Genomic DNA, 21529 nt, shown 5'->3' with positions numbered 1-21529 from the left:
TTTTGGTCCCCTCAGAAGCAGAGTGCAGTAGTATACAGAGGAGATTATGCTGTTAATCACTGAAACCACTTGAGCAGCACTAAATAAGCCGTGTTCATGTAACTTCCAGGATACCTGGTGTCTGGAGACCTGGCTAGAACTCTCCTCCTGTAAATCATTGTGCTAGAAAGGAAGAAATAATTGATAGCCAGGTGACCTTTGGTTTTGGAGGCACAAGCTTCATCCTGCAATTTGAGAATGATTTTGCTGTATTTCATAGTAGGACTCGCCTCAGGTCTGCTCTGCTCCTGTGTGAGCTCACAGATGTTTGGCACTTGTGTTGCTGGTGTGAGTGGTTTCACTGGTGTGGGGCCAGTCTGGGCTGGGCTGCCAGGGTTCTGCTTCCCTGTGGTTCACAGCAAAAGCCCCCAGCCCTTCAGCTGCTGGATCTGTGGGGTTGTGGACACAAGAAAAGCCCCCCAGCCCTTCAGCTGCTGGATTTGTGGGACTGGGGAAGGCTCCCACCCAACAGAGCAGCTGTGGGAGCTCACGTGCAGCTCAGTGCAGGGGTGTGAAGGAAGGCACTTAAACAGAAAACTGCTTTGTCCAGTGGAACAACAAATAAAGCAACAATAAAGCTTGCTGGACTTTGCCATCTTTTTGTACACATGGACGTCTTAAAGGCCAGTTTGTATTTCTTGTTGTCACGTAACTTCTCTTAATTCATCTGTGGCGTGTGACAAATCATAGTTGTTGCATATGAAATGGAGGACGTGCAGGGATGAACTTTATTCCAACCTCATCATTTCCAAATCCGTGACCCAAAAAGTAGGAAAGAGTTGTCTTTTTCAATTTATGAGATAATAAAAATGTATTAAATGTCAATTTAGTGAGTTTTAAATAAATAGCTTTGTGAAAAGAGTATTAGTTTATCTGTGTTTCAGAAGGGAATGGGTAGAAAAGACAATAAAGCACCACTCAAATTCACCTGTAGTGAATATTTGTCATAATAAACTAAAATTTTAATATCTGTTTTATGGTGCTGTGAAGATTATAGAATTTTTGGAGCCACAGGATTTGTGCCCAGGTAAGCAACCTATAGGCTGTTTGACATACCATTTAAAACCTGTCTGAAGTTCAGTGTACGAAGGGTCACTGGCACCTTTGTTTTAACTTGGCATTTTCACATCCTTTGTTACATGGTTAACTAAATTCTCATTTGATATCTGTAAGCATTTAACTGGAATTGATAATATCTTCAGGTGAGATTTTATTTTACTCGAGTATTCAGATGGAAAGGTAATTGATGATTTAATATTTTTACTGGACAGGGCATAAAGCTATTTACATCACTGAGTATTTCTCATTTTATCTTCCTTTACTCACACAGTAATGAATTCATGAATATCAGACAAATATGTTATTGCATGCTGCAGGATCAATTTTCATTTAAAAATGTTCCTTTTCCTGCAGCTTCAGGGGGATCGATTCCTGTGTGCTGGTTTGTTTGGAATGTTCATGCATCTTTGTTAGTGTGTTTGAGAACTCAAATTTGATCAACACCACCTGAATAAGAAGTCTTTTAATTTGAAGTTATTTCCTTAAAATATGTGAGGCCTTGGGAAAACTAAACACTTGTCCCACAGAGCATTTGTGCACTGAAGTAATTTCAGAAATTAAACTATTCTTAACTAATGAAGTAAAAGCAGCTGGCTTTGCAAGTCAGCAGCAGAGTCAATTCATCAGTGAGAACTTGCTGGGAATTCCATTTATTAATAATTCATCCTTTAGGTCAGCACAGCAAGAGTTGTTTGTGCCTGTGCAAGCCGTGCTGGCAGTGGCAGGATCAGGAGCTGCCACTCTGCCAAGTGTTCTTCCTGGGGTTTCCGTACCACGAGGAACATTGGGATTAACAATCAGAAGTTGGATAAGATCATTTCATTCATCTCTTAGAGATGTGGGTTTTTTATTTTCCTTTTTTTCTGTTTTTTTTTTGGTTGGTTGGGGTTTTTTTTAAGTTTTATCATTATTATTGCTGTTATAAACGATCCTAAGAAAAACACTGTGCCTGTTTTGAGGGGTTTGCCACTGGTGGTGTTGGTGTTCCTAGCTCTAACCATGCCTTGCCCTGCTCCATAGCTTCTGTCAGGAGGTTTTCATACAGCTTGTAAGAACTCTTCAAAATGGCCTTATTTTCCTGGATTTTATTTATGCTTGTCCATTGCCTTAGCAATATAAACACTCTTGTTTTATCCGAGTTTCTCCTTCCTGTATTCTTTCAAGTATGGCATTTCCCAACTGTTGCTCTGCCTGAACTTAAAAGAAACTGATTTTCAACAGATTTCCAAATTTTCAAAGTTTCTTTATAACTTTGTACAGCTGGTTCTGTATGCTGGGAAATGAGAACTATTATTATTTGCAACTCATTATGGCTGTTCTGGCTGTTCTTTCTTTTTTTATTGTAAGCAACTTCTAGACTAGAATATGTCTGTATATGGGTTGAAATGTTTTTGGTGTACTTACTGACTGTCCTGTCATACTGCCAATGTTTTGATGCCAACACTTTGTTATCACTTCATAGGAGAGCATTTAAAACACTTGGTTTCTTCAAGGATATTCTTTATGCTGATTTTGCTGAGTAGCCCCTGATATTCAATTTGTACTGAGAGCTCACTAAGCTGACTCAAGGAAATCTTGTTAAATTAAACGTCTGTCTATAAAAGGTATCTCTGGATTTAGTGTAATCTGTATTTTATCTCTAATGGTAAAACATTTCTATGGCTACTTTTTGCCTTGGGGTAGGATCTGAAAAAGATAGTTGCTGCCTGCTATGTGAAAGTTATCCATGTAATGGTTAATTTAATATTTTTGTCTATTTGGTCATGAATTAAGTTGTCAAAGAAAGAGAAACAAACTATGTTGGTTTCCTAGAAAGTAAGGGAAACTGTTTTATAATTTCTTTATAGAGCAACTGTGACAAAGTTCTCATACTTGGTCCTGCAGACTGCAAAGCTGAAGCAGCCCAAGGCGATGTGTAGGAATAACAGGCTGAGGATGTTTCCCTTTGCCTCCATCCCCGAGTAAGGACATCTCTTAGAAGGCATGAATTCGCTTATTGTGATAAATGGCTTTGGAGCATTCAGTTAATGTATCTTATATTTTCTTTGTAAATCCCAAGGGCAGGAAAAAACGTTCCCTTCCTTGTGGAGACTGTATTTGCTCCATTACTCTCAACTTGTATTTAGTTTTCAAAGCTGCTGCTTTGGTTTCAGGCCTGAAGAGAATGTTGTGTGGCCAATTTTTTTTTTCCATGTGTCTTAGTGAGTTTAAAACTGCCAATTACCTACATATAAATCTGGCTAGTTCAATATGTTCTATAAGTATTTAATTCCTTAAACCCTATACATTCTGGAAAATGAACTGTTTCACTCAGTAATGATGCAGGATTTCAAATGAAGACCCGTGTGGAGTTCTGTGATGTATTTCTATAATGCATAAGTTATAAAAACCATATGGGTTTGATAACAAATGTTCACTTTAGATCTTATTTGAGTAGGATTTGCTCAGGGTATTCCCCAAGATACATCTTATTACCAGTAAAATCATGATCTAAATATGCTGCTATTTATAAACTGGGGGGAAAGAAAAGAAACAAACCCCCAAAACCCAACCAAAACCACAATGAAAATAAAAATTCTGAGCTCCTTATTAGCAAGTGGAAATAATGAGGAGCAACCTTCTAATGAAGTTCTATCTGTAACTCCTCTGGTTGTCAGCAGCACACATTAATTTGTTGCCATGGTTTTGCGGGGAAGTTGCTTGTCTTGCTGAACAATCTGCTTTAATGCAGAAACTCGTGGCTGTTTTCTGCTGAGTAAGGCTGGGCTGTCATTGAAGATGCTTATAAACATTGTTAATAAAACAGCTGAATTCTGTCTAAGTAGAAAAGGCTCGATAGTGACTGTATAAATGGAATTTCTTGATGATACAATTAGCATTTATAAATTAACTTACCTTCAACAAAATTATTTTTTGTGATGAATGAGAAATTCATCATTCATGGATTGTCTGCAAATACTTTTGCAACACAATTCCTTTTTCTGTTCCACTTAAGCTGTTATGGCCTTATCCCAACTTTGCTGTTCTGTCAGAGAAACAGTTTTTTATGTTTTTCAGTAAAATTAGACGCGCCCAGTTTTTTAAAAATACTTTTCTAAATAGGACCAAAGGACAACCTTTCCAGTAATTTGTTACCTAATCAGTAACTTGAATATTATGGGCAAGGAAAACTTATGTAGAAAGTTTTATTTGACATTGATAGTGCAATAGCAGTGTCAGTATTTTATAACATCAGAGAAGTCTCATTGTGAACTGCTGCGGTTTCTGAGCTCTCTGATCTGTGCAGGCATCGCTGTGGAAGAGAATGAGCAAAAAGGAGTTGGATTTTTCATGTATCTTAATTTTTCTGTCAAACCTGAGCCCTGATATTTCTGTATCCCTCAGCAGAGTGATGCTTTCAGTGTGTGAAGAACAGGGAAGAGAGAAGCTCTCACGTCAAGCAGAAAGTGAGAATTTCAGTCTTCAGCAGGTCCATAAACATCTGGCTGTCCATGGGTGCAGCTGAGCTCAGCATTTGTAACTCTGCCTGTTGTCTTCAGGGTAAAAATCTGTCTTCTTAGTAGTGTAGGCACTTCTTGTGTGTTTGACCTGCTCAAATTTGTTGCAGGAAAGAGAGATCAGAAAGGAGATGATGACTCTGATTCCTGAAATACACAGGCCACTGGGAGGGAATTGGGGATGCTGAATTTCATCTGTTTTAGAGAGTTTGTGACCTTCTGTCTTTAGCAGACCATTGAAGTTAACTTTCCTTCCTTTTCATTAATTGGCATTATCTGTTAACTCTTATTAACACTATATTCATTTTTGCTTTGCTGAATTTGGAAGCAGTAACAGTCTGCAAAATCTTTCTTACTCTGCCTCTAGTTAGAGTCAAAATTTGAGACAAAGTATTGTGGTTTTCTACTCAAAACAGTCGTATTGGGCTTTAGTTTTTAATTTATTTATACTTACAGAATTACAAAATAACAAACAGAACTTCTTGAAGATAATAGAGGGTTTCCTATTTCCAGTAGCATATTCATTTATGGCCCAAGATTTTTGTTCTAGCACAATAAGAAGCACAGGCTTGCAAAGCTTGCCTTGGGGGACAGTTCAGAACATCTGAAAATATACATAAACATCTTCTAAAACTGCAAAGATGAATCATTCTGGAATCTCTTGTAGGTTGTCAATGTTCCTATGATCAAACCTGTTTTAGTCATCTCTCAGTATCCTGAACCATCAAATAATAATTCCAAACGTTCTGAACGTGTCAAAAAATCCATGATGTTATGAGGGGGGGACAATTAATTTTGATGAGCAACAAAACTGGTGGTATTAAAAAACCCCAACAGAAATAAAAAGTATATAAAAAGAGATTCTTTTCTTCATCACAAGAGCTGGAGATATTATTCAATATAAAAAAGGGGAGAGGAGAAATAATTTTTCTATATTTATAGTAATTTTCTAACACATTTATGCTGTTGTCTTTGACTTGGCATGAAGTCGTGCAATTAATAGGGTTTGGATATTTGAAAACAAACTGGTTTTATTTTATTGAAGTTTTAAAAAATGTGGAAAACCAGATACTATTTCAGCTTTATAGAATAATCATTCTTAATCATTTGCTTAGCAAAACAATTTATTAAGCAGTGAAGGATAACGAACCATAAAGTTTTAATTTGCCTTTTTTAATTGAGTTGTTAATTAGGACCCCTCCACAGTTGGCAACTCCCAACTTGCTTTTTGTTGCTTCTGTATCCAAGACAATTTGAGAAACCTAATCTGTCTTAGTTATTCCAGAAAGACACTTCCATGAATCAAATCTATAGGTGATTATGTTCTAACTGTGCTGAGGTTTCTGTGAGTGCATATTAATTATGTCAGTGGTTAACGATCAGGCAAGAAATATGGGAATGCCAGCAGTGATTGTTTAGCAGAAAGAGAAGAAATATCCTGTGTTCCCTGTAACTTTGAGTCCTTCCACCTCATTTAGGGTAGAAACTTATGGTTGCATTATCCTGCGAGAGCACTGGGCTTAGTTTGACATTTTTGATGTAGGAGCACTGTTGAGATCTTGTTATCCATCATAATAAACACTGAAGCATCTATTTCATCTGGCTGCAAATGCCTCTCGCTCATGAGTTTTATTTTACTTCTATTTTAAATTGTAAATTTTACCCCTAATTAGGAATTTAAGTAAAGAGCTCTCAACTCCTCTCCTGAGCTTCAGGAAGCTAAGAGCAGTTTATTGGATCATGGAAACTCTTTGGTTGAATGGAAATGCCAAGGCAAAGATAAAATATACTTGAGTCACCTGTAAAATGTCTGGAATTGATTGTAGTATTCCCCTTGACTGCTCTCAAAGAGAGTTTATCCACTAAGAAACAAATTTGGATTTCTACTTAACTGTATTCTGAGTTTCTTTACTGGCACAGGCTGCCTTTTCTGTCTTGCATCCATAGGGCTGGTGTACAGGATGCTGTCCTAACTTAGTTATTTTAAAGAGTACAGATTAATTTATTAAAAAAGTATTCAGCAGCAATTTGCAGCATCTGAAATGCATTTAGATGCCTTATGGTCTACTCAGAATAACCCTGTGCTTAAACAGCAATGAAAGAAGGCACAAAGGTGTATCTGCAAATGGTAGCATGGACAGGAGTTAGTGAGATTGAAATAGTCATGGATATAGTACAGGGAAGCAATAGCTGGTGACTGCTGTCCCAAGGGAACATCTCAGCTGGAATTTTTATGCACTTTTTTTTTTTTTTTCCTTTTTCCCCAAAGCCAGTTCTTCATAGGAAAAACACAGGGGATAGGAGAGGTGGTAGGAAAGGAATTACCTGCAGTTCCTCTGCCCCTAAAGACCTTTTACCCATATCCAAACTTCCAAAAAAGCAGCAGCAGTTGATTAATTTACAACATCAGGTTATGGTGCCTAAGGGAACATACGCCAAGCATGAGTTGATAAGACAGGCTGGTGAATTATGACAGACACACTGATTTATACACCAGATCTCCACTTTTTTCTAGTTGAAGGCATGCCTTCCTATCACTTAGATGCCAGTCACTTTAGATGGGCCTAGGGCAGGAGAATGTAGGGTTTAAAATGTAAAATTATCCTGTTTGTAGGCTCTGTGGGTGTCTTGGTTCACTTACATAGACCCAGGCAGTGTAGAGAAGATGCTCTGACACTGTGTAAATATTTTGGGCTCTTAACAGCTTCAGTAGCTGACCATGGCAGTAGTTTTGGTGTAACTTGATTTTAAGTATGCAGGAAATGGCCTGAAATCCCTCTCAGTTTAAATGGTGCTGGCTGCTCAGTGTTGCATTTTTAGATAACTGACATGGAGAAAGCGTGTGCTGAGGACTTGCTGCCGCACATATTATTTAAATCCTGGAAACAAACGAGAGAAAATGCTAGGAAACAAATCTACTTTCTTCATTTTAATAGAAAGAGGCACTTAGACCTTGACATGTTTCCATTTGCAAGGTGGAATAGTCTTAAAATTCACAGAAATGTATTGCTGCTCTTAGTGAATGATCAGAGCATTAACTGAGTTCCTGAGATGCTTTGTTATCAAGAGATTTATTTTCTGCTCAGTGAGCTTCACCTCCTTACTTTGGCATGTCCCAGCTATTTGCATTTCCTTAATAAATCTGAATACTCAGAGCCCAATCTCTCTCTTCCCCCCTCCCCAGAGAAATCTCTACACAGCTTTAATAAGCAGCAGATTGCCCTAAAATGTTGTTATTCCATACGAACCACTGCAGGGATGGTGCCTGTGGCCGGTGCAGAGCTTACCTGCTGTTTGCTGCTGCTGTGAAGGGGTGGCTGAAGATGCAAGGCCCTGGTTGGGAAGCAGAGAGGGTGTGGATTTTCCCAGTAGGTTTCTGTGTGTTCCTTGCCCTGTGTCCTCTGGCCAGATGTTCATGTGAGAGTCCTGAGTAGGGAATGGGAGGATGGGGGTGGCAGGAAAGAAGACAGGATGAGCCAGCAGCCTCAGCAAGGTTCTGTACCAGAGCTGAGCACAGTCAGAGCGAGGTGTAGTGAAACACTCTGAACACGAGAGAATCCCAGCACAAACCCTCTCCCCAGTGCTCACAGCAGCTCTGGGCTGCTCCTTGCATCCCCTGCTGTGTCTGTCACTGTTTGCCTCGGCGGCTTTATCAGCACAGCAGGAGTTCAGGTGGGAGGATGATGTACCTGAAATCCCCAAAACACAGTGGAAACACAGGCATGTTCTCCCAGCCACCCTTCATGTTTTGTTATTGCCTACATGTCTGGAGTGACACCTCGGGGCACTTTTATGGGATAATTTTAGGTAAGTGTCCTAGCCTTCCTTCTACAAGAATTCCCAGATCCTTAAGGCTCACACTTCCATAAACCTAAGGTGGGTTTAGGGGTGTGAGTGTTCTCTGCAATGAACTGGAGGCAGCAGCAAAGGAGGTTTGGGATCAGTACTAATAAGTGTGTTACAGGAGCTAATAGGAAGTTTTTTTAGCATTCATAAATCTGTTACAAGATGTGATTTATAAATGCAAGATGTGATTAAAACATTCCTGTTCCTTTAGCCATGAAGGAAGAATTCACAATACTGAGGCAATGTAAATCAAATCTCCTTCCTTGCTTCTCACAGATTTTTTTTTTTCTTACTACTGCTGCTTCCCTTTTGTGGAAGGGAATTTGGTTGGGCGTTTTGTTCCAGAAGCGTAATGGACTATCTCGGGTTACTGCCTGCACCTGCCATGAATGTGGAGGTAGAGCTCTTCCTCAGGAATCTTTTAGCAGCAAGTAACCCAGGAAGACTATTAAAAGCATAATGAAAACCTCATTCGGTTTCCTGTCAGTTTTCAGAGCTGTAAGTGGCTCTAATTTGCACAAGATTGGAACGGCATTGAGGAATTACAGTAACTAGGCGAAACACTCACTGGGTTTGCAATTTTCTGATAGCATCCCTTGTAATTTCTTGTAATGCATTTGTAGCTAAGTACAATGACAAATGTCAAGGCTCATTGTGTGAGTTTTACGCACATCAGCACCAGGCTGGGAGGTGTAATGTCAGCTGCTGTCTTGGGAAAAGCTGCTGGGACTGCTGGATGCTTCCCATCCCGAGCTGTGGTAGAGAGAATCCTGGTTTGCAGCCGGGGGAGGAGTGGAGAAAATAATTGCTTTCCAGATATTTTTTTTATTGCTTTAAGGCTTATTTTTTTATTTTATAGAAATTCCAACAATAAAAAGGAAGCCTGGGAGGCCTATTAAACATTTAGTTTGAATTAGCAAATGAACCCTGGCTCTCCGTTAGGTGTCTCCCACAACAACCTACAGGGCGTCGGTGGTTATGAGTCAAAGCAAACCCATATGGACTTTTCTGCCAGCCTTGTGTAGCTCCCTGCCTTGAATTATTTTGATGAATAGTCATATGCAACAGCGGGCTGCAGTAATAACCTCACAGTAATGTGGTATCAAATGCTGATCTGCATCGGCGATAAACACAAATGAGGGAGTCGGTGAAAATAAAACCCAAATACGGTTTACTTAATGCTTGAAAAAGTGATTGCACACAGTGCAGTTTGTTTGGAGTAAATAAAAACTAGTCTGGCTCTTGATCTCTGTAACTCCCCTGCAGCACACTGCGCCTCTTGTATGAAGCTGAGGAATGTTAATGTGGCTATGAACAAAGATTTATGAACATGGATAATTGCTTCAAGCTGATTTTTCTCTGTTCTTGCAGTTGTGTTACTTGGATGGAAGCAACTATATTGATTTTAGTAGCTGGAAAAGGAAAAGAAAAAAATCATTTCCATTCTGTTTTGTAAGCCTGTAGTAACTTCAGTGATGTGTTTAAAGACTGGTCAAAGTGAGAAGTCTTAATTAAAGCAATGTTTAGCAGATTCTGTGTGATTTCGTTAGCTAACACTTGTTCTGAATGACATAAAAAAATGCCTTCTGCAAATACTTACTTGTTAAAGTAGCAACAATATTCAGAGATCCTGAGAGACCCTGAGCTTGTCCTCCCCCTGTTGTGGTTTGTTCTCCACTGGGCCAGTTTCATCTTGAATAACTCCATTTTCCCCCACCATTTCTAATGTACCACTGCAGAAGTTACTGACACTGTCCTTATGTATTTCACTTTTCTCACTCGTGTTGTCTCCCAATTTCTTAGTCCTCTTCCGTGACAACTACCTGAAGATGAGTAGGCTCAGATTTGCAGTTAATAAGTTTAATAGATTAGTTTTGATTTTGATAGACAGATGAGTTGCCTGGTGTGACACAATTCATGTGTGACGTGTAGCACAGTTGGTTGCTGTGTGTACATAGCTTATATGTGAATTATTAACTCTGACAAACTAATTTCACCTGTTAAATAGAAAACCAAGAGGTATTGCAATTTTCTCAGTTAAAGACTGACTAGTAAAAATTACAGAAAATGCTATTTTTGTACTTACAGTAAATTAGGTATTATTCGTCATTGTGAAAAAATACATCTCAGAAGAAAAAAAAGAATGAGTTTTTTTGGTGACATTCAGAAATGTGTCAGATCTTGCTCTAGCATTCTTGCTGCTCAAGGGAATCCTTAGTTTCCTAGTGATCCTTTTTCAAGCTATTGATTAAAAATGTGAGTCCATTGCAATAGTGTCTGGTCAGAATTTATTTCTGAGATATACAGGTGGGAATTGATACAGTATGGAGGGTTGAAATGTCTGGTTTCTGTTAGACTTGTTCATACAACTATGGAGCATTAATTCTGAATTTATTGAGAAAAGGGTTTAACAATTCAGCCATTTACCTACAAATTTTTAGTCATGAAGTGTGGAGGGTTTGGTGTTTTTTATTTATTTATTTATTTTTAATAAGAACCAGAGGGATTTTTTTTCTCATGCCTTTCTTCTGGGAAAGCTCTATTTTGGATTATTTTGCTCATGAGCAAAAGGCTTCTCTAACAATGGTTTCATTTTTCTGACAGGACAATGAATATAGTTTCTGAACTAGACAGGTGGCAAGTGATTGCATTTCAAATTTTAATTCTCTTTAAAACTACCTGAAATATTTTTAAAATTGGCAACGTGTTGCATCATGCAAATAGGAACTCAGGTATAACATATTGTGATGCTTCTCAATTGTTTTTAGAGTGAGAAGCATAGTGAAGAAAGGAGGGTGGAGCAAGTTTAGAAGTCCCATTGTGGATTTTGCAAGGCATGCTGAAGCATGGTGTGAGTTGAGAAATGTTCATTTTAACCACAGTTGTTCTCTTTTAACCTCTGAAGCAGGTTGGGATAGATCACCATCGGTCAGGGGCCTGCAGAAATGGGGCTATTTTTTCTGTTACAAGGACAAAGCAAAAGGTGTGTGCTAAGGTAGTTATTAGACACATCTAAAAAGAATCCTTGGGAAAAAAACTTGTCTTTTTAATTTTCCAGCTAATATAAAAAAAATCGAAGCTGTCATCAAGTTGCAGAAAGGAAAACAGAAATTGGAACAAAGCCTTTTATAATGCCATCATATCTAGATCTCACTAGCTAGCAAAATTATTATCTTCTTCAGGTGATTCTTGGTAAAACAATGCTCATCTCAATCAGATTTTATGTCAGCAGGGCATGCATGTGTCTTGAATGACATTTGCAATGAGTAGATTTTAAATTGAAAATTAAAATCCGAAAGAATTACTCGTTCTTCATTTAAACCACGCTCAGTGTGGAGGTGTAATTAAATGACTAAATGTCACGACTGGGTAAGGCAGTACTCCAGAGGATCAGCTGCAGGTTCAGAAGCCACTGGACTTGAGGGTGTGTTTCAAAACCCTTCTGTGCTGTTGATAGCAGTGCCCGGGGCTGTACAAACTGGACACACCTGCAGGATTTGGCCCATGGAGATCCCGTGTGGATGCTCATAGCGCTTTTGGCTCAGAGCTGACATTTCTGCCCTGCTTTCCCAGATAATTTGGGGAAGAGCCGCACTCCTGTTCCCCGGAGCGCTCAGAGGCAGTTCTGCGCCCACAGAGGAAGGGGCACAGCAGCAGCTGAGCCACCCCCGCTCCCTGCCCGCTGCCTTTTGCCAGAGGGAAAGCGAGAGGAGCCGCAAGCTGTGCCCGTGCCCGTGGGTGCTGCGTTTCCGAGGGTGCCAGCCCTGCCACTGCTGACTGCGGGCGGGATGGGGGTGATTTTTCATTTCCTGCCGCTCTCATTCGCACTTGGCCGAGCGCAAGGGCTCAGTTCTGTGTGAGATCCGTGTGGGCAGCGGGAGAGGCAGCGAGCGGTGCCAGGGCAGGGGAAACAGCAGAGGGGAGGCTGGTGATGGATGGCTCCCACCTCAGCCCGACAGCAGAGGAGTTGTGCGAGCTGGGCACGGGAGCGAACCTGCTGAGTGCTGACAAAAGTCTCCTTGGCTCAGGTCAAGCTGCTCTGCTGCCTCCAGCCCAGCTCCAGCCTCTGTTTGCCTGGCATATGGAGGCTTTATTTATTAGCACTGAACCATGCCTGAGCTGATCTTACTGCAGACAACTGAGCCAAACATGGAATGGCTTTTTCCTTCTTCCAGGGAGGTTATCTCATGTTACACATTCCTTGGGACTCCTTTTTTCAGTCTGTGAAAAAGGGAAGTGCCAGCTGTACTGTGACTTTGATACATGGTATTGTAGAGTTGAAACACTGTTTTTAAAAAATAAATTGATGCAGTTTCATAGAGTTTGATAATGTAATCAGTTTTAGTAGTTTTTTTCCTTGCTCAGTGATTCACATGCCATGAAATTATTTTATTAAATAAAAAGGGTTACCAGGTAGAGAATCTAAAGGACCCCAGATACCTCTTCAGCAGAATCAGCTCACTTCAAATTGGCTGCTGGCCATATTTTTAGTATGTAAATTGGTTAAATGGGCCACTGGATATTTTTATTGGATATTAGTTTAGAAAATTAATAAAACAGGAACAAATACTTAGTTGGAGCACAGGGCAATTCTTCAAGATGATGTCACTGTAGTTTCATGTCTTATCACTGTCATGAGTCTGGGGGAATGTGCTTGCATAAACTAAGCATTTTAGGTTTCTGTGGCATGCATATAATCGATTTTGCATGCTCACTGGTTTTGGTAATGTGAGGATGGCATAATACAGTCCTCAGGGGTGGACATAAGCCCTGGTCTGAGAGGGATGGAGGCTGGTCCATCATCTGTGGCATTGGTGCTGTGGGATGTGCTGCAGAGCCTTGGCAGTGCCAGTGCAGGTGCTAAAGTCAACAGGCATATTTGGTCTAATTAATTAGAATTTTTAAATAACTGTAAGGTATGTTTGCAGATTTTCTGCTCTTCCATTTTATTTCTGGCTACAGCTGCTGTCTGCAACCACCAAATACTGGGCAAAGTACAGAGTTTTATACTTCACCCTTCCTGTGAATCCTGCAGTTGAACAGGGGCTGAGATTTTTGGTTTGGGATTTCAGGAGCTGGGTGGAAAGCTATTTAGCAAAATGAGCGAGAAGCTTTAATCTAGTTGACTCAATATCAGCCCACTAATGAACTACTGTTGTGAGATATGTATAGCCATTACTTTGGTGTCTAAATTATTCTCACTTTCAAATCTTATTTAAATTCTTAATAACCTTTATTAGATAGAGGAGAAAAAATTCCACCCGGAAGCCTTCAACCTCCAAAACTGATAGAATACACTAATAAAATCATGTGCCGTCCTAAAAGACAGAATTATAATGTAGTATAATAGTGTCTAAGCTAATGGAATAAATTTAATAGAGTTTTGATAATTGATTTGTAGAAATAATAATCTGAAAGCTAATTTTTTTTTTGTGGCTCTGTGTAGTTTTCTTCATTAGAATATTCCTAGAGAAATATTAAGTGGCCACTGAAATTTCCAGAGGAGTGTTTCCTCCACATGGTCTTAAACATCCATAACTAACCAGACCATGTTTTTACTATAGAAAATATGTCTCAGGAAACATCTCCTTCAGAGTATCTACTAAAACCAGGCCCAGTGCAGAGATTCTCTAGATAGTTTTCTACCCAGGTAGCTTGGAACCTGCAATTCAAAGAAAACAGAGCCTTTCTTAGAACTGGAGGAAGAATGACAGTTTTAAGAATCTGAGAAGTAAAGTATATTATTATTTTTCGTAACACATTCATTCTTTTATTTTAGCATCTTGTTCAGACCTCTGCTGACTTTTGAGGTCTTCATGCTGCCCTCTGACATTTACTGGCACCATTTCCATCCAGCAAAGTCACCTGTGACTGATGCATTTTACAGTTTCTCAATTGCCCAACAGCCAAAGCATTTAAAATATATGAAAGCATGAGATTCAAATCAGAGATGTAATGCTACAGGAGTGTAAGTAAGTTATCTCCTCCTTAGCAGAGGAGGAGAAGGTTCAGCTTCCCCAGCTGAGGAATTTTGACTCCTTCTGAAGATGAATCTCCATCCTGTGCCGCAGGTGGGATCCTTTTTGCTGGCTGCCTCCACCCTCCTTCCTCTGCCTTTTTCCAGCGAAAACAGTTAAAATTTTCTGGAGGTTGTAGAACAGAGCGTGTTGCCAGTGGGATTGCTTTGTAGCTGTGTGCTGTGTCACCAGATGCACGGGGCTCCTCTGGGGCTTGTCACAGCTCGGTGACACACTGACTGACAGGGCGCATTTCTTATGGGCAGGGAGGAGCTGAGTGTTTGAAGGTTAAACCAGTGGACACAGCGTGCCTGGCCCAAAGCCCCAGGGCTGGGGGAGGAGGGTAACAGGCACAGGGCTGAAGGTAAAACTTTGCAGCTAATGGCAACTGTAGTTTTTAAGTGTTTGGGATTTTCTTTATCTTGAACCTATTGACTTGCCTGGGGTCTTCGTGTAAAAGCAACCCAGAAATGACTTAACTCCTAATTATCCTTAGCAAACTAGGAGAAGGTGAAAAGATACGTTAAATCATCCAAGAGTATTAATATCTCCTCTGGTCTTCAGAAAAAAACGCCCACTCTCTAAAGTGCATCTTGTATTGATTTCCTCTTGCTTTTCTCTGTTTGTGTCTGTGTGCCTTAAAATGTTACTCGAACAGAGGAGGCTTTGATTGTAAATTCGGGATGAGGTTTCAGTGGAGCATGGGGCAGCACAGACGCAGCCGTGGTGTTGCAGTGCAGCTGGAGCCGTGCCCCAGGGAGATGCATTTGTTGCAGAGCAGATGAGATGCAGGGTGTGGCTGTGGGTACTTGTTGGATGGATGCTGAAGGTCACAGCACGCTTTGGAAAGATGCTGGTATCTGGATTTGAGGAAGCAGGAGTGCTGGCCTGCAGTCCACACTCCTCCTGCTGCCAGATGCTCTCTGCTCAGTGAGCCGGTGTGCCACGGGGACAGCAGCAATGTTTGCTTTGCTCGGGGGGACAGCTCGGGACCCTGCCAGCCCTGAGCTGCAGCTCTGGGGTTAAACAGCCCCACTGCTCCGGAGCAATCTGGGCAGAAATCCGCTCTGCCCAGGCTGCAGCACATGAGCACACAGGTTCGGAACCTGTGCTGGGCTTAAAGGGATTTTTCTGTGTGCTGCTGCACTTCACGCACATAACGGAGTTACTGTTCAGAGCGGGTGTGCTCATCAAGTTATTTGGTCGATTAAAAATAGCGATAAAGAGTAGGAGAAATAGTGGGTTTGTTTTGTTTTGTTCTGTGTGGGGTTTTTGTTGTTGCTGGTTTTGTTTTTGGGGTTTTTTTCCCGCACGAACCCCCTGTGTCGAGCTCGGTGTGACCCTGCGGTGTGTGCAAACTCTGCTCATTGGAACTGCAATTGCGCTCTCTGCTGGGGCTGGGCTGTACCTGCCTGTCCTCGGGGGGGGGGATTTTGAGGAAAAATGTGCTCAAAGACAAGGCATTGCAATTTCAGGACATAGCACAAGAGATTAAGTAATTAAACCTACTTAATTTTAAATTTGAAAAAGAATGATATAATCATTTATAGTATTAGTATATCTTAAAACCCAAGTATATTGAAAGGCTCTTCAATATACTTCAAAACAGTTGTTTTTTCTTGTGCCTTACACTGGTAATTTGAATGTTATGGGAATGGGGGAAGTCATTAAACATGTTTTCTAAACCACACGTGAAGGTGAATTACAGCCTATTTACCTTTTCTCTTTTGAAAAAGTGAGTTTCCTAAGGCTTAACTAATTTTCCATAACATGTACATGATATTTGTTATTTATTATTCAAAAGAATTCTTTATTCTGTTTTAAACTGTATCTGTGTTCATAGATTTTCTGTTATGGGGGTGTATATATATATTATATTTATTCTCTCATGCCAGTATCCTTGGTGAGATGTACTCAGAAGAATTAACATTAACAGTTTGTTTGCCTTCTCAGTGTCAATGAGCTACTTTTCAATTACCTTTCAGTAATTCAAATCAACATTCAGAATTGATTGTGTGTGTTGTAACCACACAGGCAGATATGTTAAAACAGAATATTGTACTAAGAATCACCTGTGTGAATTTGAAGAATGTAAATGTTATGTAAATCATAAGCCATCCTTAGATGTCTTATATACATCATATATCATTTTGTCATTGTTAATTAGAACTTGTGCTTAAGGTTGTGGGATATAAAGCAGGCTGGAAGCCCAAGTAAAGCAGCTGTAGTTTCCAAGGTGAGCTGTTGTTACAGGAGAGTTTGGCAGCCCCTAAGGAGCCACTCCCTGGCGTGGGTCTGACTGGCTGCACTGTGGGGCTCTGCCCTGGGGCTCCTCGGCTGGTCCCCAGTCTCTCCTGTCCCTTTCTCTCGCCCTGCTGGGCTTTGCCCTCTGTCACAGATGTTCGGCCATGGCCCTGCCAGCCTGGCTGAGGCTCAAGGTGCCCGGGGTGGGTGTCCAGGACAGGCTGTGCCCAGCACAGAGCATCCCCTGCTCTCCCAGAGCCCCCCCAGCCCCAGCGCTGGACCCAGGCACGGACACTCAGTAATGTGATGAACAGTAAAACCAAACAGTTGTTTGGGGTTTTTTTTCAATTCCTTTTTCCCTAGAACCTCTCAAATCCATTATTCTTTGGATTCTCTTCAGTTATTTTCATAAGCACGTGAAAAAAATCAGTGTAAGTGAGCTGGGTCAGCCTTCACACACAGTGGGGTGGGGAGTGTTCCCTGCAGCGAGCAGAGGTTTGGGGGATGTGGGCTGCACCCTGAGGGCTCCCTGCTGAGCACTCACATCTTCCAGTGATGCAAAGAGCTCCAGTGAATTCCCAGTACTTGAGAGAACAGTGTGTGTGTGCATGTCCCCACTCTTCCATTTGTTTGAGAATGACAGGCCAACTTCATAAACTCAGTTGGTAATCATGGTTTAATTCTTATAGGTACTCAGTGCTGCTGTGTTTTATCACTGAAGTTATTTTTATGAGAAATCCATACCTATTCTCCTTTTGTGGTTTAATCTGGGGGAGCTCTCCTTCCCTGCTCCAGCTGTCAGTACTGCAGACTCAGCCAGGGAGCTGAAAATCCTTTTATTCCTCACTAGCAATAAAAGTTCAACACATCAAATTATCTCCCCATTTATTACTGTGCCACCTCATCAAAAGGCTACTGCAGGAAAATTTGTGAGAAATGATATATCCTGCAGATAAAGCTGAGCCAAGGCATAGCCAAGGGGCTCTTAAAATAAAAAATGTTACTCAAATGGGCCTGTTCTGTACTGTTTTGTCCTATTCTTCACCTTCCCCCCAATTGTCTTTCATTTTCTTTTTCCCCTCTGCTGTTCTGTCGCTTTTCTGTTTGATCCCCTATTTATCCCTCCCTTAGTCCAGAACAGGCACCAAAAAGTACTTCCCCAGTTTGATCAGATTTGAAAAATGAACCTTCCATATCTTGCTTGCTTGATGTCGATCTGTTTTGGTTTTTTTTGGTTTTTTTTTTTTTTTTTTTTTTTTTTTTTCCTTTTTTGGGAAGAAAGGTCCTTTATTAAAGCAGGTGGGGAAGCTGAGGCTGCTGCCTTGACTTGGGCTGTGAATCAGGGGCTCTGGGCAGAGCTGTGCAGCCAAGATGGGCTGTTTGCAGTGCTCTGGGACTCCAGGGGACAGACTGGCCAGGGCCTGGGGTTAGTAGTTTGTGTTTCTTGAATCTGATTTTTCTGAGCGGTGCTGAAGCACCCATGCAGCGCTGGGCTGGGCTGCATTTGTACTCCAGTGCAAGCAGGAGGAAACAGATGTGATCTGCAAACCTGCAGAAAGGTGATGTCTTGCAAGTTCCTTCAGGCAGGAAGAGGAAGTGGAGCTGTGTCCCAGAGCTGTGGCATGGCTTGAACTGCTGTCTCAGACTCAGGCTTGCTGAGTTTTGTGCATTACTGGAGATCTTTTTTCTCTCAGAAACAGGGAACTTGTGCTCAGCTTGCTGGAGATGTGTTGGCTCTGTGGAAAAGAAGCTGAGCTTGAAATCAGATCTTTCGGTTCTCCTTGGGGCACTGGGTAATCAAAGCTACTGAGCATCTCCTGGGATCCAGTTTTAGAAAACTCTTTGTAGGCTTGTCACTGTCCCTTTGATCTGATGTCCCTCAGCATTTTGCTGTAAATACCTGTCCTAATATGCCTAAAGATACAAACCAGCACCAAGATACAAAACAGAATCAGTGAGACAAATACTTCCAGAAAAGCAAAGTTTTCCTTAGGATTTCTTCTTGAATATCCCAATCAAAGAACTTGGTCTATGTTAGTGCTTGTATGTGCCTTAATTTCAGTATTAAAGTTATGTGCAAAATCACTGTGGTAAGAAGCTGGTAAGTAAGGGTAATACAGGGGTTTTTTATGGTTCTGGAGAAGAGGTTTGTGGACTTTTTTCTTTTTTTGTCTTTAGAGATTGTAAAATTATTTTTCTTTTACCACAAATTATTAACATTTGAAACTGGTGAGACAGGAAAGGACTATCGTGAGAGAATACTGAGCCACTGACACAGTGTAAATAAAAATGTACATGACTGTCCAGTTTTTAGTGTGAAACCATCCATTTTTAAATCTATTACTAACAGAAATTGCAGTGAGTAGTATAATGTGCTTAATGGTAGCCAAAATTGCAGCCTGATGTTGCTTCAACTTTTAAAATTCCTCAATTTATTTCTGTGTTCCCTTTGGCTAAAAGTCAGTCCCCTCTTTCCACTTTGTGTCATAATCTTTCCTAATTATTACTGTGTAAAAAGGCGAGGTTGGTTGGAATAAATCATACATTTGTATTCATATCAGATGCATTTTTAAAGTATAAAGAGTTTTGTTTTCATCTTCGTAAAGATTCATCATAACATATTTTGTTACTGAAATTTTGTAGCAAATGTTATACGTGTGCCCAAAAATATTCCTAATTAAGTCTGAAAATGTAAGAACAAGAGTAAATTCTGTCTGATGTGTGTTTGTTCTTTGCCTCGTTGTACTTTTACTGAAGTAAGCAATTAAAACGTGTGTATATATATTACATTACATTAGAGTAAGAACTGGATTTGCATATGGTGCTTTGTTATCTTTCATCTTTCCAACCACATCCCTGCTTATCAATGGGTTTATGATTTTAATTTCAGGTTATCTCTGTTTATGCTGCTTGTGTGTCTTACATTCCAAGCAGTCTGGAGAGATGCTGCCCTGCATTGTGACAACACACTTGATAAAAATTAGAAATAACACACAGGTTGCATTTCTAAATAATCTCTTTTTTTTTTTATTTTTCTGTTTCTGTGTAGGTGTGTTTAAATATTTTTTGACCTGCTAGGTTGCCTTCCTTGCAGCTGAATGTTGGCCATGGGACATACTGCTCACGGTGTTTATTGTGAGATCAGTATGTCAGTCAGAAACCCAGGAACTGCACGTGTTCCTGGAGCCTTTTCTCTGGGATCGGCTTTGGATGTGCTCCGTGATGTAACAGTGCAACGCTCAGCACCATGGCCCCTTCCCAGCGTGGCTCCTGTTTATTGGTTAGCTTCCTTGTGGGGAGCTGCAAGGAATCCATAAAAGTCAAAGAAAAAGGGTTGTTAACTGTTCATGGTGATTTTCTTGGGTCCTCTTGCTGTGTGAGAAAACAATTGCTAAATCACAGTGTATATTTAAAGTGTAGATCCCACTGACCTGGTATTTCTGTGCTTGTGTTGATGTGTTGAGATTTCCAGGTGTGTGCAGGATGTGAAGCACTGACTTGTATAATATGTTGGACGAAATTTCCCCACTGAAAAATGGAAGAATCCAGGCCATTTGGAGCTTAATAATGGCTGCTGCTCTGACACTGATCTATTTGCAGTGACCTTTTGCAGTATGGTTCAGGTGATAAGAAGCTTCAAGTTATTTTTGTTTCCCCTAGAAAATGTTTAAAACACCAGAGAAGCATTTATGAGATAAACTTGCTCCTGAGTTTCTTTTGAAAACCACTGTTCTCTAGATGTGTTTCTGTTTTTCTGCAAAAACAATTAAAAGAACTTAATTCAAATGTAATTCCACCTTTCAGAGCCCAAATAACTTCCACACGTGTTTGGTTACATGACAGGAACAGCATAATGGAGTGTATCAATACCCTTTTGGAATGCAGACGAGTTCCTCCTGTCTCAGGGAGGAGCACAAATCAACACGTAAAGTGAGCTGTTGGCATTTTTGTTGCATGGCAGATCATGAATTTTGTTGTTTCAACACTTGTGCTGTATCTATTTCTTTTAATTAAAATCTGTCATGCTGCTTGCTTTAGCAGTATCAGCTCAGGGGATGAGAGCAGCTCCTGACATCGTGTGTTTGAAGGGGAATATGAGGCAATGATGGAAATTGCTGTGTTTGGGGCTGCCACAGCTTGGGGCACACACTGTCAGTTCTGCGAGTTCTGAAATCTACATAAAATGGACCTGTTAGAGCCTACCTTACCATCAGAGGAGACATCTCCTTGCTGATTGATGACTTTCCTACTCACAGTCAGTGAGTCAGAATTCCGTAGTTTCTCTGTTTAACTGCACTGTTTCCCCTCTTACATTCATGCAAATAGATATAAACCATGAAATCCATCAAGAGCCTATTTATTACAATAACTTTCATTTTGTACTAAGGGAGTAGGGATTTATATCAGGTCATATTAAAATTATGTTCCTTTTCCTTACAGCTAGGTAAAAAAGGTAAATTCCTTGGTGAGAATGGTTTCATACCATTGAAAGCAAGATGCTCAAAATGTCTCTTATTCCACATCTGCTGTTTCCATTGGGACTTTCAGGTTAATCCCTTTGGCTTTTGCTGTACTAAATAGGAGGAAATCTGTTCCAAAGTCCAGGCACTCTTGACCCACTACTGGAACATGTAACAAAATACATGTAAGAGGTTTGCAAAGTTGCCCAGATTTTAGAATAAGCCAACTTTATGGTTCTCAGATCAAATGGCCTCAGCAAAAAGTGCTATAGGCATCACTAGTCCCAAACTGATTTTCACTTTACTGCTTCTATATTGAGGGTAGCCTAGGTCGAAAAGTGAATCAGAGATTGTTTTACAGTTTGTC

The 21529-nt window shown here is 40.5% G+C and overlaps 1 protein-coding gene across 18 annotated transcripts in view; it reads left to right on the top strand.

Moving 5' to 3' along the window:
• The window catches only part of RBFOX1 (RNA binding fox-1 homolog 1), a 1119677-nt gene that overhangs the window by 383302 nt on the left and 714846 nt on the right, over window positions 1-21529 (top strand). Inside the window, exon 1 of one of the 18 annotated variants that reach the window (XM_048320444.1) lies at window positions 20302-20325. The exons of the other annotated variants lie outside the window; for them this stretch is intronic. Coding sequence (XP_048176401.1) covers window positions 20317-20325 — 9 coding nt within the window. The 5' untranslated portion in view covers window positions 20302-20316. Of the gene's footprint in view, window positions 1-20301; window positions 20326-21529 lie in introns of those variants that run through there. 18 annotated transcript variants of the gene reach the window in all.

Source organism: Corvus hawaiiensis, chromosome 16, assembly GCF_020740725.1.
Source record: "Corvus hawaiiensis isolate bCorHaw1 chromosome 16, bCorHaw1.pri.cur, whole genome shotgun sequence".
NCBI classification, from domain to species: domain Eukaryota; kingdom Metazoa; phylum Chordata; class Aves; order Passeriformes; family Corvidae; genus Corvus; species Corvus hawaiiensis.
This window is presented reverse-complemented; position numbering and strand designations above follow the sequence as displayed.